Source organism: Dreissena polymorpha, chromosome 15 (genome assembly GCF_020536995.1).
Source record: "Dreissena polymorpha isolate Duluth1 chromosome 15, UMN_Dpol_1.0, whole genome shotgun sequence".
Lineage (NCBI taxonomy): Eukaryota > Metazoa > Mollusca > Bivalvia > Myida > Dreissenidae > Dreissena > Dreissena polymorpha.
In genome coordinates, this window is record NC_068369.1 from 6,792,650 (window position 1) to 6,810,382 (window position 17,733).

The 17,733-nt window shown below is 35.3% G+C and overlaps 1 protein-coding gene across 1 annotated transcript; it reads left to right on the forward strand.

Moving 5' to 3' along the window:
- Positions 1-1,788: 1,788 nt before the first annotated feature.
- LOC127860811 (beta-1,3-galactosyltransferase 2-like) lies at positions 1,789-17,155 on the forward strand. Its single transcript, XM_052399100.1, has 2 exons — positions 1,789-2,002; positions 16,346-17,155. The coding sequence occupies exons 1-2, from the start codon at positions 1,988-1,990 to the stop codon at positions 17,153-17,155; spliced, it is 825 nt and encodes a 274-aa protein (XP_052255060.1). The 5' UTR covers positions 1,789-1,987.
- The last annotated feature ends 578 nt before the right edge of the window (positions 17,156-17,733 follow it).

Sequence of the window (17,733 nt, forward strand, 5' to 3'; positions counted from 1 at the left end):
TTGCTCGAAGGTGTGCGTAATAGCATTTCAATACATTTGAAGCCCTGAGACGGTTGATTAATCCAACGCGTGTCCTCCAATAGTGTCCTCCTTATAACCTAAGACGAAAAATAGAATAATTGCATATGAAAAAAACACATACTGTTTGAATACATATTAATTAACGCACCTTTTCAGGCGGATAATCTATAGAATATGTGGCAGATGATGCACTTTTGTAACATGTAGGGTTTTGTGTTGATCAAAGGTGAAACATAATTAATTTATTGTCAACGTTTTGTTCAAACGCGAAACAAAAATGAGCCACTCATTCATAAGATCATGCTTTCCGTTCACATGGGAATAATTGCGACCAGGTTTGTCCGATTATCAGACTAAGGCCTCCAAAATGATATTGTGATTTCAACTTTTGTCGCCATAAATGCATTAAATAGAGGATATTTGTTGGATCCGGTGGATTATCGATTTTAATTCACGAGTGATCATAGAAAATATATTTTTTCTATGATCACGAGTGAATTAAAATCGATAATCCACCGAATCCAACAAATTTTCTTTTTATTTAGTGCATTTTCACAGTTTATATACATTGTTTAAGAGTTTAACTAAAGAATTTTGCTGGGATTATGACGTCATTTCGTCAAAAAAGACGTCATTTCACAGTAAACAATGAACATTATCGATAATTCTCACTGATAATTTTCACTGTTTGAAACAGTGAAATTATCAGTTTTAATTCACTGATATTTCTCTATAAACCAACGGAAAGCATTAAATAAAAGATGTGTAAAATGAAATTGTTTGTGAGTGTATTTATTATATACCGCATATATACCGAACCGTTATAAGTATTCATTTCATGTAAAGTGTTAAAATGCCTCCTAATACAACTGTTCCTTTTATATCACCTGTAAATAAAGTTACAAGCCGCAGAAACATATTACGGGTAATAATTACGTGTAAATGGGGACAAATTGAGTCTCGTTTGGGAAAACTTAGGGAAACTTGGGGTTATGCATGTGAATAAAGTACAGTCTACACAGGCTAATCAGGGATGGCACTTTTCTCCGCCTACACTGGATTGTCGTTTAGAGGTGACCTTCTTTAAACAAACAAAAACAAATGCATATATGCGTAATGTGTCGTACCTGGTAAGCACGTGTGGACTGCAAATGCCTTTCTGGGCCGACAATTTACGCACATGCATTCAATTCATTTTTACCACAATGCGGCCCTTTTATTTTAGGGTCGACAGAAACAATAATTAGGAAGCCAGCAGCATTTAATGAAAAATATTGAAAAACAACGAACTCAAGACATAGTGAGGCAGACATAGGTCAAAGTCTTGGTAAAATGAGGTCATAGTCAAATCCTGAGTCACCATTTTGCTAATAGGATTCAATATAATCTCTTCATATTTTACTTGCTCATATGGTCCCATTTAGGTTGTATATTAACCTTTATTCCTTACTTGTGCCTATATAGGTGCTACATATCTTTGTTGCTCATATAGGTTATACATTATTGCTTTGTTCAAATTCGCCCATATATGTTTCAAAGATCTTGCCTGCTGAATTCTTTCTTATAGAGAAGAAACCTGACCATTAGCCATGTTCTGGGAAAATTGAAAAAAACAACCATATTGTATGAACATTTTTGTTTCAGGTAACAACTGTTTAACGCAATTGAATGTTCTAGGAGCGGTTAATTAGAGGGAAAGATTGTCAATCTGTTACACAAACATTTGTTTACTGTCATCTAAACAGTAATACAAACACGTTATCAACAAATGAAATGTGCAGTATATACTGCGTCATGAGAAATATGATACAGCTGTAAAGACAACCAATGCTGCATGAGAGTTGAACCCACTAGAACGTAGGAATTCAAAAATAAAATACAAATGACAAATAACAGCGCATTAAACACAAGTGCATTTCTATCATAATTCTGACGTTAAAGTCAAAGCAGAGGAAAAGCTGGATAAATGACAAGACTTATAGTAAGTAGGCTTTGTCTATTTCGTCGACTTTTTTTATTTTAGATTTCTAATTTGTACTGAATAACATGCCAAATTTGAAAATAACATTCAATATTTGTCTGATGACTTGATAACTTGTTTCCGGTGACGAGTATATTTCTATGTCAGAACCCATCAGCACTTATAGCCTCGCCTTTCCCGATAGTTTTCTGGGCTTGTTAAAAAATAATAACGTTTGTGCAAAATCTATAATTGCTTGACTTTTTGCATGCTGTTTACCTTAAATAAAATTAATTGCCATACACGTGTTACATTGTTATATTAAGTTTAGTTAATTTCATTCTTTTAAAAATATAATTATCGAGTTAAATCATTATTAATTTGTTTAAGCACGTATATGTTAGTAAAAGTACAGAGTTTCACAACATTGTTCGTGCAATAAAAGTCCATCGCTTTAGCGAAAACATTCGCTGCACGTATTTACAATGAACAGAATAAAAAAAAAACATTAGGTTCTAAACTTGCGCTTTCGCGTACTTTTTTCTACGCTTAAAAAACTGCATTCTTCACATATACTAGCTGTGACCAATAAACGAGCAGTGGTAATAGTTGCACATGCACGGGAAGTGGAAGAAGCAGAAACAACTAGACGCCGTTTCGTCATCAAAGCAACAGTCGCAGCGACGTAGCTGAAAGATTATCAGCGACAGTAACAGCAAGAGCAACAAAGACAGTATCAGAAACAGTAGCAGCGACAGTAGCAGCAACAGAAGCAGTGACAGTGAAAGCAGCAGTAGCAGTGACAGTAGCAGCAACAGTAGTTGCGACAGTAGCAGCAACAGTAGCAGCACAAGTTGCAGCAAAAGTAGCTGCGAGAGTAGCATCGACAGTAACAAAACTAGTTTACCAAATGAGGGGTTATATTTTAACTAGTATTAGTAACGACTATTTGTTTACTCGCAAGGAGGTTCCATACCGCCACAAACGAAGACACAGCGGGTCAAGGTGAAGAGGCGCTGGACGTTTGCCGGACCGGATATACTAGGTTACCTGTTCAAAATGTGTAAGCGCTCCTTGGGAAATATCGCAACAGCAGCTGTAGTAATATCCATCTTATCCCTCGTGATTATTCTGAACTACACGGAGAACATACCCAGAGGGATTGTTCAGAGGAAAAAGCCTGATATCAGGCAAGTGCCCAACGGTCCATATCTCGGTGCACGGTCTTTTATTCAAAAGGTGACGAAAACGATGGTTTCGCAACACACAAAAACGACTCTGTCACCAGAGCTCATGGCGATAACGCCCCAACCTGAACTCGATAGGCTCATTAATGCATCGTCTAAAGCGAAGTATCCAGTTACAATTAAAGGAAAGTACATATTTGAAAATCCTCAATTGTGTTCATCAGTGGCAAATTTGTCGGTACTAATAATTGTGCATACCGCTCCAGATCATTTCGAAATGAGGCTGGCGATACGCAGGACATGGGCGAACGACACGTATTACCGGAAAATGGGGGTCGCCCGGGTGCTCTTCCTTCTGGGGAAGGTTGGGGATTCGGCGCTTCAGATGAAGATGGAAGCTGAGTTCAATGAGTACCGCGACATGCTGCAAGGGGACTTCCGGGATTCCTACCGGAACCTCACTCACAAGGGCGTCATGGGGTACAAGTGGATCACCGAACGATGCAGAAACGCGAAATTTATTTTAAAAACTGACGATGACATTGTTGTCAATATGTTCATATTGTTAACTCGAGTCATACCAAAGCTTGAGAACAAAACGAAACAAATAGTATGTCAACATGTTCGGGCCAACACAATGCCGATTATTCGGGATAAGAATAACCCATGGACAAATAAGTGGTATGTGAGTGAAAATCATTTCCGGGGCAAACATTCGTATCCTGAATATTGCAGTGGTTTTATGGTTTTGTTAACTAATGATGTCATTCCTGCAATTTTTAGAGCGGCCACAATGACGCCATTTTTCTGGGTTGATGACGTATACCTTTATGGTCTGGCTCCAAGCCACGTGCCTGGAATAAAGTACAGCAGCCTCACTGAACCTATTCTTATCTGGCAAAATGCGCTGAGTTGCTACAGAAATATGACTGATAATCTCAGCAACAAGTGTGATTATTTGGTGACTGGTTCCAAGGATCTGAGAGTGAGCGAGGAAACTTGGGTGGAAATGATAAAGCAGTTCGAACATCGTATTGGTGCTGATTTGCGTTTCCCAGAAAAAACACACCCAGACATGCGCACATAAATATCCTGACTAATATCTTCACAGAATCAAGAAAACAGTTTTAATGTTATATCAACACGAAAAATTAGTAATAAATGGTATATGAATGGTCTTATGAAGCATGACCTTGATAATTTCGATAAAACTCGACATTTTGCTGCAAATGATGCATTTATTAAGAGCTTGGCATTCCACGAACTTACGTGTTTTGTTTTAAAATGCGTTGAATACCGTATAAAAATGTATTTTATTCGGCAATTGCCAAATAAACATTAGTATGCAAACAAATATCAAGTTTTACTGCAACGAGAAATTGGTTTAGATAGTGTCTTTTACAATGGTGTTTTGCCACATGGTCAATGTGTCGACATGTTTAAGCAATACAGGAAATAAAGGAATGTTTAAACCTAGAAACACTTTACTAAATAAGTAAGTTGATGTATATGCTATATAGATTTACCTGGCTGATTATAAAGATAACGTTTAATAAAAAAGGGTGCGTTAATAATGTTCTTTTTTATCCTTTAGTAAGAAATACTTGAGAACTGTAGACTGAAGTACAAATCACACCAGCTACTTGGTAACCATGTCTTTATAAATGGGAAATATCAAGCATAACAACTTGTTTACATGGGCATTGTTTCGACATCAGTTTAGTTTTGGGTCTTTTTTAATAAAACTTATATAACTAATATGTATAGTGATGGAACTTGATAAATAAAATATAATATTATTTAGCATCATGCACTGTCTGAGTTATTGTCCCTTTAGATGAAACAAGTATCAATCGGTGCCTTTTTTTCCATGCGAAAGGAAATAATATACACTGTGTCAGTAAATTAAAGATTGCTGCAGTTTCCTAGGGACATGAGAATATTGAAAGGGTTATGCATATTAGTTGCTAGTTATTTAGTATCTGTTAAACCTGATATTTAAAATATGATGTGAAAGGTATGGCAAATACTGGACAGAACTTTTTGTTGTAAATATGAGTGTGAGTAGGATACTAGTAGAGAATCCACCTTTTTCCCCAAAAGTCAATCACTGAAAACAAATCTGAATATGTAGTTGGTAATTCTGTAAACAAAAAAAACACGTTGTGTGGAAGATTTTTGTAAGAAGAAGAAAAACGCAATAAAAGGCAAGTCGTCTCTGATGACGTCATCACGTTTCCACCCGTATGCTGCTGCTCCCATGCGGGGGCTCTATGGCGGTGGCCGCGGTGGTCTTTTTTGAGGTAGCAGACCATACAACAGCGGCAGACACAGTAGTGCGAGTGTAACCCGTCCAGGAAGTTGTTTCGCTTGCGAAGAATTCTCGCATTTCCGGCGAAACTGTCTATACGTCCCGAGAGTTCAAAACACCCAGACATCCACTTCCGGGGCCAAGTAGCAGTCCCAAGCGAGAGAAATCAGAGACATTGAAAGATGAGTATTTTTATGATTATACTAAATTGACCAAAGACTATTTGAATACGAGCAATGTAACAAAGACATTATTTTGCGGGGACGACTACGAGAAAATATTAAATTTTGGGAAAGTATTAGAGCAAATGATTATGTTCTTGATGTTATTAGATCTGGTCAAAAAATACCATTTTACACAAAGCCACCAAGGCAGTTATTGGAAATAATAAATCTGCTAGCAGTAATACTGAGTTTGTGTCTGAGGCCATTCAAAATTTGTTATATCGAAATTAAATTGAAATTTGCGAGGAACCTCCTCATGTTGTTAATCCATTGACAGTTTCAGTAAAAAAGTGATGGAAAAAAAGAGACTTATATGAGTTTTAAGAGCCGTAAACAAACATTTATATTAGCAATAATTTGATGATTTAAAAGTGGCTTTGTCGTTTTTGAAAAAAGGATTTTTCGTTGTGAAATTTGACATTACAAGCGCCTATCATTTTATTGAAATTTTCAAACCACATTAAGTTATTCTAGGATTTTGTTGGAAGGGGGCGGACGGCATGGTCCGCTACTTCCGGTTTCTAGTACTTCCGTTTGGATTAAATTTTTCTTGTTGGATTTTCACGAAGATTTGTCGCTCTTTGATCAAAAAATGGCGCAGCAAGGGTAAATACGTACTTATTTTTCTTGATGACGGATTTGGTTGTTCAGATTCATTCAAAACACGTTGGTTTTAGGCACTCAAATAAAGAAAGATATACGCAGTTCAGGTTTTATGCCTAAAGCAGACAAATGCATTTGGATACCAGTTCAAGTCGTGCAGTGTTTGGGAGCTGTACTTGATTTTTTCAATGGTGAGATTCAGATTGCCGAGCAAAGGAAATCTAAGGCATTATGTACATGCTCTTCATTGATTGAAGAATCTACATTACTTAGGCCTATTTCGGTAAGAAAAATAGCCTGTTTTGTTGGGCAAATCATATCAATGACAATTGTTATTGGAAATATCGTTCAAATCAAGACCAGATACTTGAATTTTGATATCAATTCAGCCATTTCTTGGAATTCTAAGATAAGAATAACAGAAGAAAGTGTTAATGAACTTCAGTTTTGGCAGGCAAATCTTTCCAAATTGAATACAAAGGATATTTTTGATTCATATAAATGTTCCAAAGTTGTGTACTCTGACGCTAGTCACGCAGATTACGGTGGTCATGTAGTGGATGCGATCAATGGTGTTTCGCATGGAATGTGGTCACCTGATGAAGCACAGGAGTCTTCAACATGGAGGGTATTAACAGCTGTGTTTAGAATAATGTGTTCTCTCAAACACTTGCTTGTTCATTAGAGCATTAAATGGTTCTCTGATAATCAATCTGTTGTGGCCATCGTTAAAACAGGTTCCAGAAAAAGATATTTGCAAGATATGGCAATGGATATTTTTAATTTATGTTTAGCAAATAAGATAATAATAGAGGTTGAGTGGGTCCCTCGATCGGACTATGAACGGGCAGACTATTTGTCAAAGATAGAGGACATTGATGATTGGGGGATATAAAACGAGTTATTGGCGTTAATAGTCGAAAAGTTTGGTGTGCCTACCATTGATTGGTTTGCATCGCATTACAACAGAAAATTAGATCGTTTTTACTCCAGAGTTTGGAACCCTGGTTCGGAAGGTATAGATGCATTTACTTCTAGATGGTCTTTGGAGTTAGGATTATTTGTGCCTCCTATTTCTGTTATATCAAGAGTTGTGAACACAATGATGGTTGATAGAACACGCTGTGTATTAGTTGTTCCCAAATGGACCTCTGCGGTATTTTGGCCATTGTTATGTCCGAATGGACAGTTTATTCCTGAGGTTTTGGATGTTATTCATCTGCCATCTGACAGACGATTTTATGTTCCATGTCAAAGTGGAAAGGTATGTTTGGCAACATAATTTTAAAATTTGACAAGCTTGCTTGTTACATGGATTTCAGGAAGTGAATAGGTTTTGATATTATCACACTGCAGTTATAAAGACTAAATAATACATAATTTTGTATTTATTTAGCCGAAGGGCTGTCAGGACGCTTGTAAGAAAACGATATTCTGTCGTTTACTCAATATCATCACCACGCTTGTAGTTGATTAAATATCATTGAAACGCTTGTCTGTGATCAAATGACGCTAAGACGATTGTCTGGAATTATACATCAGTAAGACGCTTGTCTATGATTAAATATCATTTAAGACGCTTGCCTTTAATTAAATATTAGAAAGACGCGAGTCTGTGATTATTTGTTAGTAGGACTTTTGTTTTTTTATTAAATAAAAGTTAGACGTTTGTCTGTGATTAACTATCAGTAAGACGCTTGTCTGGAAATAAATATCAGTAAGACGCTTGTCTATGAATAAATATCATTTAAGACGCTTGTCTTTGATTAAATATCAGTAAGACTCTTGTATATGATTACATATCATTAAGACTCGTGTCTGTGATATAAGATCGATTAAGACGCTTGTCTGAAGTCGAAGATCAGTAAGACGCTTGTCCGAGAATGATCTGAAATTGATGATGTACATCGATTAGTAAAAGAGAATCTGTATTTATTTTGTGTGTGTTTTTACATATGTTTTTTTTCAGATCCATGCGCATGAAATAGAGACGTTAACGGAGGTCTTTGCGGACTGGGTAGAGCTGCTCCCGGGCGTCTTGCGCAAATTAAGAACAGAAAGTACATGTTTCAAATATGAAAGAGCATTTATTCGATGGAGAAATTGGGCTTTGTGCAATCGTTAAGGAGTAGTGACATATTGCCCGCTAAGGCTTTTCCGGTTGCGTTGAATTTAGTGTATCTTTTACAAAGTGCTAAAACCCCCGCACCTGTTATATTTGCATTTTACGGGATTAAATGGACGCATGACTTATATGGTTTGGATTCTCCTACTGATTCAAAAAGGAGCTAATATTGTTGAGTCAGCAAAAAGAATTTTGTCAACTCAAACTAATAAAAAGGAACCCATAAAGGTGGAAATATTATTAGCTAGGTACAAACGTATTTACAAAGATAAAGATGTAATGTCTCCACGAATTGACGAATTAGGCTATGCGGGGTGTATGCGCAGTGCAGAATTATTACAATTGCAAGTATCGGACATTGTGTTTGAGGATACATATATTTTAGTTTTTGATGAGTCGAGTTAAACTGACAAGTATAGAGATGGGTCATGGATACCAATCGCTAAATCGGAAACTGTTTTGTGTCTTTACACACATCTACAAAAGTACATTGAATGCGCAAATTTAAATGGAGATGATTATATATTTTGCAATTTGTCTAAGACTAAAACCGGATTTAAACCAAGAAAAGTGATGAAAGCTATGTCTTATACAAGCTTTCGCGAGCAGTATATTACGGCTTTTCAACCGCACGTGTCAGATATTTCTAGCTTTGGTTTGCACTCTTTGAGATCAGGAGGAGCTGCATCTGCTGCAAAAAGCGGTGTAAGAGATAGACTGTTTAAAAGACATGGTCGATGGACTAGTGAAAGTGCAAAAGATGGGTATGTGAAAGATGATATAGATTCTTGACTGATTGTCTCTAAATCACTTGGTTTATAAACGTTTGTTTTTTGTTTAGTTTACAGAAAACTTGTCAATCAATTTTTAGCTAGTTTTTGCCCGAACTTTTCGTTCATCTGGTCGTACGCATAGATACCAAAATACAAGCTGTATTTTCAATTTACATCGTTGTGTTTGTGGTTTATTGAGGAGACTTATAAGGTATAAGGAAATATAATTTTCCTAGTTTGAGCGCAACGAATTAGAGGAAAATTATTTTCCTTTGCATACGAAAGTCTCCTGTAGGGGTCGCTCAGTGTATTGTTTTGGCGGGTAAAATGCTTGTGGAATAGCCATTCGGCTTTGCGATACAAACCAGAGAACACGTTAATTTCCCTAATATTTTATTGGATATAAAATTTTGAAAAGTTTTCTCTTGAAATGATTATCTGCAGGAATATAGTCTGTTGTTGTTTTTGTGTGTAAACTATTTTAGCGTTATTTCATGTATGAGTTATGAAATATATATCAAGATGTGAATTGTTCACATTTGTTTATGTTATACGTTATAAATTTGTCATCTGGTCGTGCGCATAGATACCAAAATACAAGCTGTATTTTCAATTTATATCTTTGTTTTTGCGGTTTATTTAGGAGACTTATAAGGTATAAGGCAGTACATTTCCTGACACATTCGTAAATGCTGTTGTTATTGGATTTGTGGTACATTATTGTGAATTCTTTTTGTAAACGGTATACATTTGCTTTGTTTAGATTTTTAGTGTGCTTATGCAAATACTGAATACTTTAGCTTCAGTATTGTTGTTGTTTGAAGATTTCCTTTATCATGTCTAGGGGTTAAGATGAATATTTAATATTTAATGGTAAAAACATAGACAGTTCATACGTTTATACGTTTATTTTTTGCATAATTACTAAAATCAAAAATATACAAAACAAATATACGATAAATAGCAAATTACCTCACTAAAACAACAGGATCTGAAATTAAAACAGCTTGCAATGCACGCATCATAAACTAATAAAGTGGGCTGGAAGTTAGAGCAGATGGCAGAACGCAACAATGTCCTTAAAAACAAACGCAAGACTTGTACACCGTGTCAATAACACACATCTATCGAGAGGAATATAATACACGCAAAACAAAACACATGAAAACGACTGGTATAGCATGTGGTATGTATTGTTAAATATAATGTTTCATGCGGCTGCCATGACAACGAGACGATATAACATGTGCCTGATGTATTGTGACAAAAGACAGCATTAGTTTTGACCAATTACATAAACTAACACTGTATTCTGTATAATCAGTATGTCAGAACAGGAAGAGAACAGAACAGACTGTTTATTAAGACTTATACAAATGTACATAGTCTAAATACATGAAATATAATACAAAATATTGTCATGAGTCTATATATTACAACGTATGGCTTATGTTATCTAACAAATTGCGACAAAGTATAATTAGCAAAGTAGTACGACTTTATAGTTCATAGTATAATATTATTTCACTGGCAGTAAGGAAATACTTAGTTTTCATTGACAATAATATTTGGATGCAATATCTAACGGTTAGTACTTCCTTAATATATTTACACATATTTATAATTTCAATTTTTCAAGTTGAGTTCAATAAAGTATGGAACTTAAAAACTGATGGATTCACATAGTAAACAGTTTATATATATTTTTGCCTTATTTGACGAAAACATGGACATTTACATATAAAGTGGAATTCGTCTTCTATGTCCCTTTGATCACTTCATTGACAGTATCGTTCATTACGAGAAGCCCTTAGTTTAACAAGGTAAAAACGCAAACTTTTTGGCAGTAAATCTAAATACGTTTCGTATTCAAGAGTTGTTTTGAATATCCTATACATATCTAAAACAGAACTATTATTCATATTGCCAAACCATTTTGTTTAAATGTATCTATTATTCTACATTTAAATTCACATAAAAACGTATTTGTATTAATCATAGTTGCATTTTCGATGATTTTATATGAAAATCCATAATCATTTTACAACTTTTTACAATCGATAACCAATTTGTATATCCATTATCACAATCATTAATCGCTTGGTTATACACAGTTTGTATGATAATATTTTTACTATTTACAACTTTAAGTCAATATTTTACAATACGAACATGCATATTAATATAAAGTGGGTGTCTACCTAGTTCACCATACATAATTGCATAACATGTGTTGCTTTGAACATTAAACAACCTTTTGCAAAATTTGAATTGAATGCGGCCAATATCGTTTAATTTATTTAAACCCCATATCTCTGATGAATATTTCAAAATCGAGCCAACAAAAACATAAAACAACTTACACAATATTCTAGGTTTAAGATCGTACTGTTTGTATTTAAAAAGCAAAGTATTCATAGCCTTAAGAGCTTTGTTACAACCCGTTTTGCAAGAACCCCGTTTTGCAATACATTCATGATTTCATACATATTTTTAATTATTCTTAATATTTTGCCTTGTATACCGGATTTGTAAATTTTTAGCAATAATGCATTGCGATATATACTATAACAACATTGAAGCATATCGACGTAAACAACATACAGACGATTATTATCATTTAGATAATGTTGTACAACTGAAAGAAGAATATATATGGCATGAACAGTTGAACACCCTTTTCTAAATCCGAATAGTGCATCCGAAATGTTGCATTATTTTCACAAAATGATTGGATGCGCTTGTTTAAAATAGTTGTTGATAGCTTAGTAAAACAGCTAACAAGGGTTATCCCTCTATAATTATTTACATCATCCTCAGAGCCTTTTTTATGCAATAGAATAATTATACCTTCTGTCCACTTTTCAGGAAAATAGCCTGATGTGAAAATACTATTAAAAACATCACGCAAATGACCGGATAATATATCAATACACTCAATAAAATATTCGTTTAAAATAAAGTCACCACCATGCGCTTTATTACTTTTCAAATGTTTGTTTGCATTTAAGACCTCATTTACCGTTATAGGTTGGTCTTATCCTGGAAAAGTACAACTTTCAATGTCAAAGTTAATATTCGAAAAAAAAAATCTGCCTCTGCATTATTATTTCCCGAATTAGAATTACTCAAATTTTGAAAATACTACATGTAATGGAATTTTATTACAATAACCTTTACATTTCTTGATTAATTTTTTTTCCAAAATTCTTTCTGTTTTTATTTTTTACACATTCAATTTCCGCCATTTTACGCTGATATGCATTATTTTTCTTCAATCGGTATTGTTTAGGTTAAAATATCTTAAAGCGTCATGGTAGTGATTTCGTGCAGTAATACACTCGTTGTCAAACCAATCTGCTTTAAACAAATGTCAATATTGAATGAATGTTTATTTCTGTACGTATACGATTTTGAGAATAACTCATCCGCTTTACTGCGAATTGTGCACATGTCACGGATATTGGGGACGAATTTCACTGTGTATGTTTTTGTTCATTTGTGATGAAAGACAGCGTTATTATTGACCAATAACATAAATTAACACCGAACACTGTAATATCATTATGCAAGCTTAAATTACAGCAGCATATGTTCAAATATTGGAGTATTGTAACGTATAACGTGTGTAGTTAACATACACGCTTCTAAACATGTAATAAACATTTCTCATTTGCGTTTTCACGATTCACAAATTTGTATTTACAAATAGTGTCATATTGGTGGCAATCTGTATTTCTACGTCAATTATATCGTTCATTTTATTAACAGCTTGTTATATGTTCAATCCTTAAAACGGATATCATTTTAATATACAATATATAAGCATCGCTCTGATAAAAAAAACGTGGCTTGAAATGAAATTTGCACAAGCTAATCAGAGGCGATACCTTCCGCATAAAACAATTTACGCAAACAACAGAATGATGTCCCTAAAACGAAACATTATCAAAACAAACGGAAAGAACCGCCCCTGGTAAGTTTATGCGGACAGCATTGTTCGCTTTAATGCAACTTTATGTTTATATGATATCTTTTCTAAACCAGTCTAGTTGCCATTTTAAGGTAGTGGAGTCGGTATAAACTCAATTTTGCGCAGCATACGTGCCACCCTGTATTAATTACAAGTTATAAATGGACAATGGAAACAAAACTCTTATTAACATTTGTTTGTTCATGTAACACCTGTAAAGCGCCATTGAATGTTCTAGACTCGGTTCATTTGAGGGAAAGATGGTCAATCTGTTACAAACATGTTTTTGCCTTTTGTCAATGATACAAACGAGTAATACAAACGCGTTATCAATAAATGAATTGTCAAGTATGTACTGCATCATAAGAAATAGGATACAACTGTAAAGGCAATACATACTGGATGGGTTTTGTCCTAACGTTGACATAGAAATATAAAACTTAAATACGCATTAACCACAAGTGCCGTTCTATCACAATTCTTGCGTTAACTTTAAAGCACATGGCATTCTGGATAAATGACAAGACTTAAAGTATGTAGGTTTTGTCTATTTCGCCGACTTTTTTATAATATCTTTCAATTTTTTACTTTATAAAATGCCAAAATTTGAAAATAACATTCAATGTTTGTCTGATGACTTTATAACGCGATCACTTGTTCCCGGGGAAGAGTGTCTTTCTTAGGCAGAACCCATCAGCAATTAGAGTCTCACCTTTTCCGGTTTGTTTTCTGGGTTTGTCGTAAAATATACAAGTGTGTGCACAATCTATAAATGTAATTTATAGTTGCATTATTGATTCCATGGTTTTACATAAATGACGTAAATTGTAATGCACGTTTTATATTGCTATATTTATTGTACGTTATGCAGAATAAAATTCATTCTTGTATAAATACATGAGCCTGGATTTGTGAAAAGTGGGTTAAATGCATGTGCGTAAAGTGCGTCAAGCAGTCCGCACAGACTAATCAGGGACTACACTTTCCGCCTAAACAGGATTTTTTCAAAGAATAGACTTTTTGTGAACGAAAAATGTAATAAAAGCGGAACGTGTCGTCCCTGAATAGCCTGTGCGGACTGCCCAGGCTCATCTAAGACGACATTTACGCACATTCATTAAACTTTCTGTTCACAGAGCACGGTCCATATCGAGTATTACTCATAATTAATTTGTTTAAGCACTCATAGGTTTGTAAAAGTTCACAACATTGTTCTTGTAATAAAAGCGCATCGCTTTAGCGAGAACATTCGCGGCACGTATTTACTACCGTAATGATCAGAATTGATAAACATATTGAATACTTGTTGGCTACACTTTTAAAACTGCATCCTATAAATATACTTGATTTGACTAAATTAGCAGTAGTAATAGTAGCACATGTAGCGGAAGTGTTAGAAACAGAACGGAGAGCGCCGACGGCGTTGAAAGTCTATTGGCAAGATACAGGGAAGTTTCTGCTGAAGTAAATGTTAAAGAAACAGTTGACTGAATGAAAATCTGAAAGGCTATCAAAAAGAAAAGTTTTTTTTAGAATTAGTACAAATAAATGAAACAAAAAGTGGTAAAATACTGCAAAAAATCTATATCAATCGGAAAATCATAAATATGTTTCAATGGAGCTTGGAATTTTGAGAGCAAGTAAATGCCCGTATGCAAATGTTATTTCTGATTAGCTGACCGTTAAATTATGCTTTTTTTTTAAATAAACGTTATCATTACATCATTACTATTAACGAGACCGAGCGATTTCTTCATTCGGACGCTAAGGTCAAAGTTTTATCTTTGTTTTTCTTGTATTGCTTGTTACTTTTAAAAAATACTGATACGATCGCTTCATTTTCTTTTAAGCAGAAAGAAACAATTCGTTGTTGTTGCTGTCGTTGTTGCCTTTTTGTTGTTATATTAACCGACTTCGTTACATACGCAAACTATTACATGCTCGCTGTATTTTTGAGCACACGTTCTGAAGTATTTAATCCTTATTCAAATTACTTAAAAAAATTCAAATAATATGCAACACAATTTGCAGATATTATCAAAATATATATGTATTTTGACCCTTTGTTAAAACTATTTATAGTAACGTACCTCATTCATAAATACATTGAAAACATATGTTATCTCAAAATCAAAAACGACGAGATTCACTTTGTAAAAGAAAACATACCGGTAACCGAGTATGCAAAAGGTTTACAAAAATGCTATAAATATATTTATTGTACTTATTGGAATGATGGCAAATATGAAATAAGCTCTGGAACTACGATAATTAAATCACATTCTCGTTCCGATACACGTTTTTAAGAGAATTGTTAACAGATTTTGGCATGTTTTATGAATGTTTTTAGATATGATTGCTTACAAATCTTCAACGTTTTAATAGACTTAGCTATTTTTTATATTATGAAAAAAGGTTGAAAAAACTGACGTCGCCGATATTCGAGTCCGTATCATCAGGATCAGTAAGCGGACGCGTTACCACTGCGACACGCAAACTTTCATGAACTGTAACGAAACATAATACGTATGGTTAACGTTATCTAGCTCTTGCCAATAACAGATTTGTTTTATGATTAAATTTGTTTTTCAAAGAACGTGTTTTACTCAAAATGGTCATAAACAAATTCACTAAAAATGGTCTTAAAAAAATTCTTATAAGGTAATCTTCTAAACGGAGTTTTAAAATTGTAAGAATTAGAAAATTCTATGTTAATATCCTATCTGCTTTGTCTGGAAACATCCCAAATGCGGGTATTTTACCTCTTGATAGGCACGCACCTAACTGCGAGACGTGTTTTTTTTATTTCCGGTAATAAAGTCGATTGGCAAAAGCCATTGACTAAAAAACTAGACGCAGTATCGTCATCAAAGAAAGACTGCCGTCGACAGTAGCAGCAAGAGTATCTGGGACAATAGCAGAAACAGTAGCAGTGACAGTAGGCACACGAGTAGAAGCGACAGTAAAAGCAACAGTAGCAGCAACAGTAGCAGCGACAGTAGCAGCGACAGAAGAGGCAAGAGTAACAGTGACAGTAGCCACAACGTAGCAGCTACAGTAGCATCATCAGTTGCATCGGGAGTAGCACTGACAGCAATAACACTTGTTTACCAAATGAGGGGTAATATTTAAACTAGTCATAGTTACGACTATTTTGTTTACTTGCAGATAACTTCCATGCCGTCACAAACGAAGACACAGCGGGTCAAGTTGAAGAGGCGCTGGACATTTTCCGGACCGGATATACTAGGTTACCTGCTCAAAATGTGTCAGCGCTTCTTGGGATATATCGCCACAGCAGCTGTAGTAATATCTATCTTATCCCTCGTAATTATTCTGAACTACACGGATAACATACAGAGAGGGATTGTTCAGAGGAAAAAGCTTGATACCAAGCAAGTGCTAAACCGTCCGTATCTCGGTGAATGGTCTCTTATTCAAAAAGTGACGACGGCGACAACAATGGTTTCACAACACACAACATCGAACCTGTCGTCAGAGCTTATGGCGATAACGCCCAACCCTGAACTCGATAGGCTCATTAATGCATCGTCTAAAGCGAAGTATCCAGTTACAATTAACGGAAAGTACATATTTGAAAATCCTCAATTGTGTTCATCAGTGGCAAATTTGTCGGTACTAATAATTGTGCATACCGCTCCGGATCATTTCGAAATGAGGCTGGCGATACGCAGGACGTGGGCGAACGACACGTTTTACCGGAAAATGGGGGTCGCCCGGGTGCTCTTCCTTCTGGGGCAGGTTGGGGATTCGGCGCTTCAGATGAAGATGGAAGCTGAGTTCAATGAGTACCGCGACATGCTGCAAGGGGATTTCCGAGATTCCTACCGGAACCTCACTCACAAGGGCGTCATGGGGTACAAGTGGATCACAGAACGATGCAGAAACGCGAAATTTATTTTAAAAACTGACGATGACATTGTTCATATTGTTTACTCGAGTCTTACCAAAGTTTGAGAACAAAACGAAACAAATAGTATGTAATCATATTCGGGCCAACACAATGCCGATAATTCGGAATAAAACTAATATATGGCGTAAATGGTATGTGAGCGAAAATCATTTCCGGGGGAAAAACTCGTATCCGGAATACTGCAGCGGTTTTATGGTTTTGTTCACTAATGATGTCATTCCTGCAATTTTTAGAGCGGCCACGATGACGCCATTTTTCTGGGCTGATGACGTATACCTTTATGGTCTGGCTCCCGGCCACGTGCCTGGAATGAAGTACGACAGCCTCACTGATTGTATTCTTACCCGGAAAAATGCGCTGAGTTGCTACAGAAATATGACTGAAAATCTCAGCAACAAGTGTGATTATTTGGTGACTGGTTCCAGGCTTCTGAGAGAGAGCGAGGAAACTTGGGTGGAAATGATAAAGCAGTTCGAACATCGTATTGGAGCAGATTTGAGTTTACCAGCAAAATCAAACCCAGACATGCGCGCATAAATATTATGACTTATATCTTCACAGAATCAAGAAAACAGTTTTAATGTTATAGCAAAACGCAAAAATATCAATACATGGTAAATGA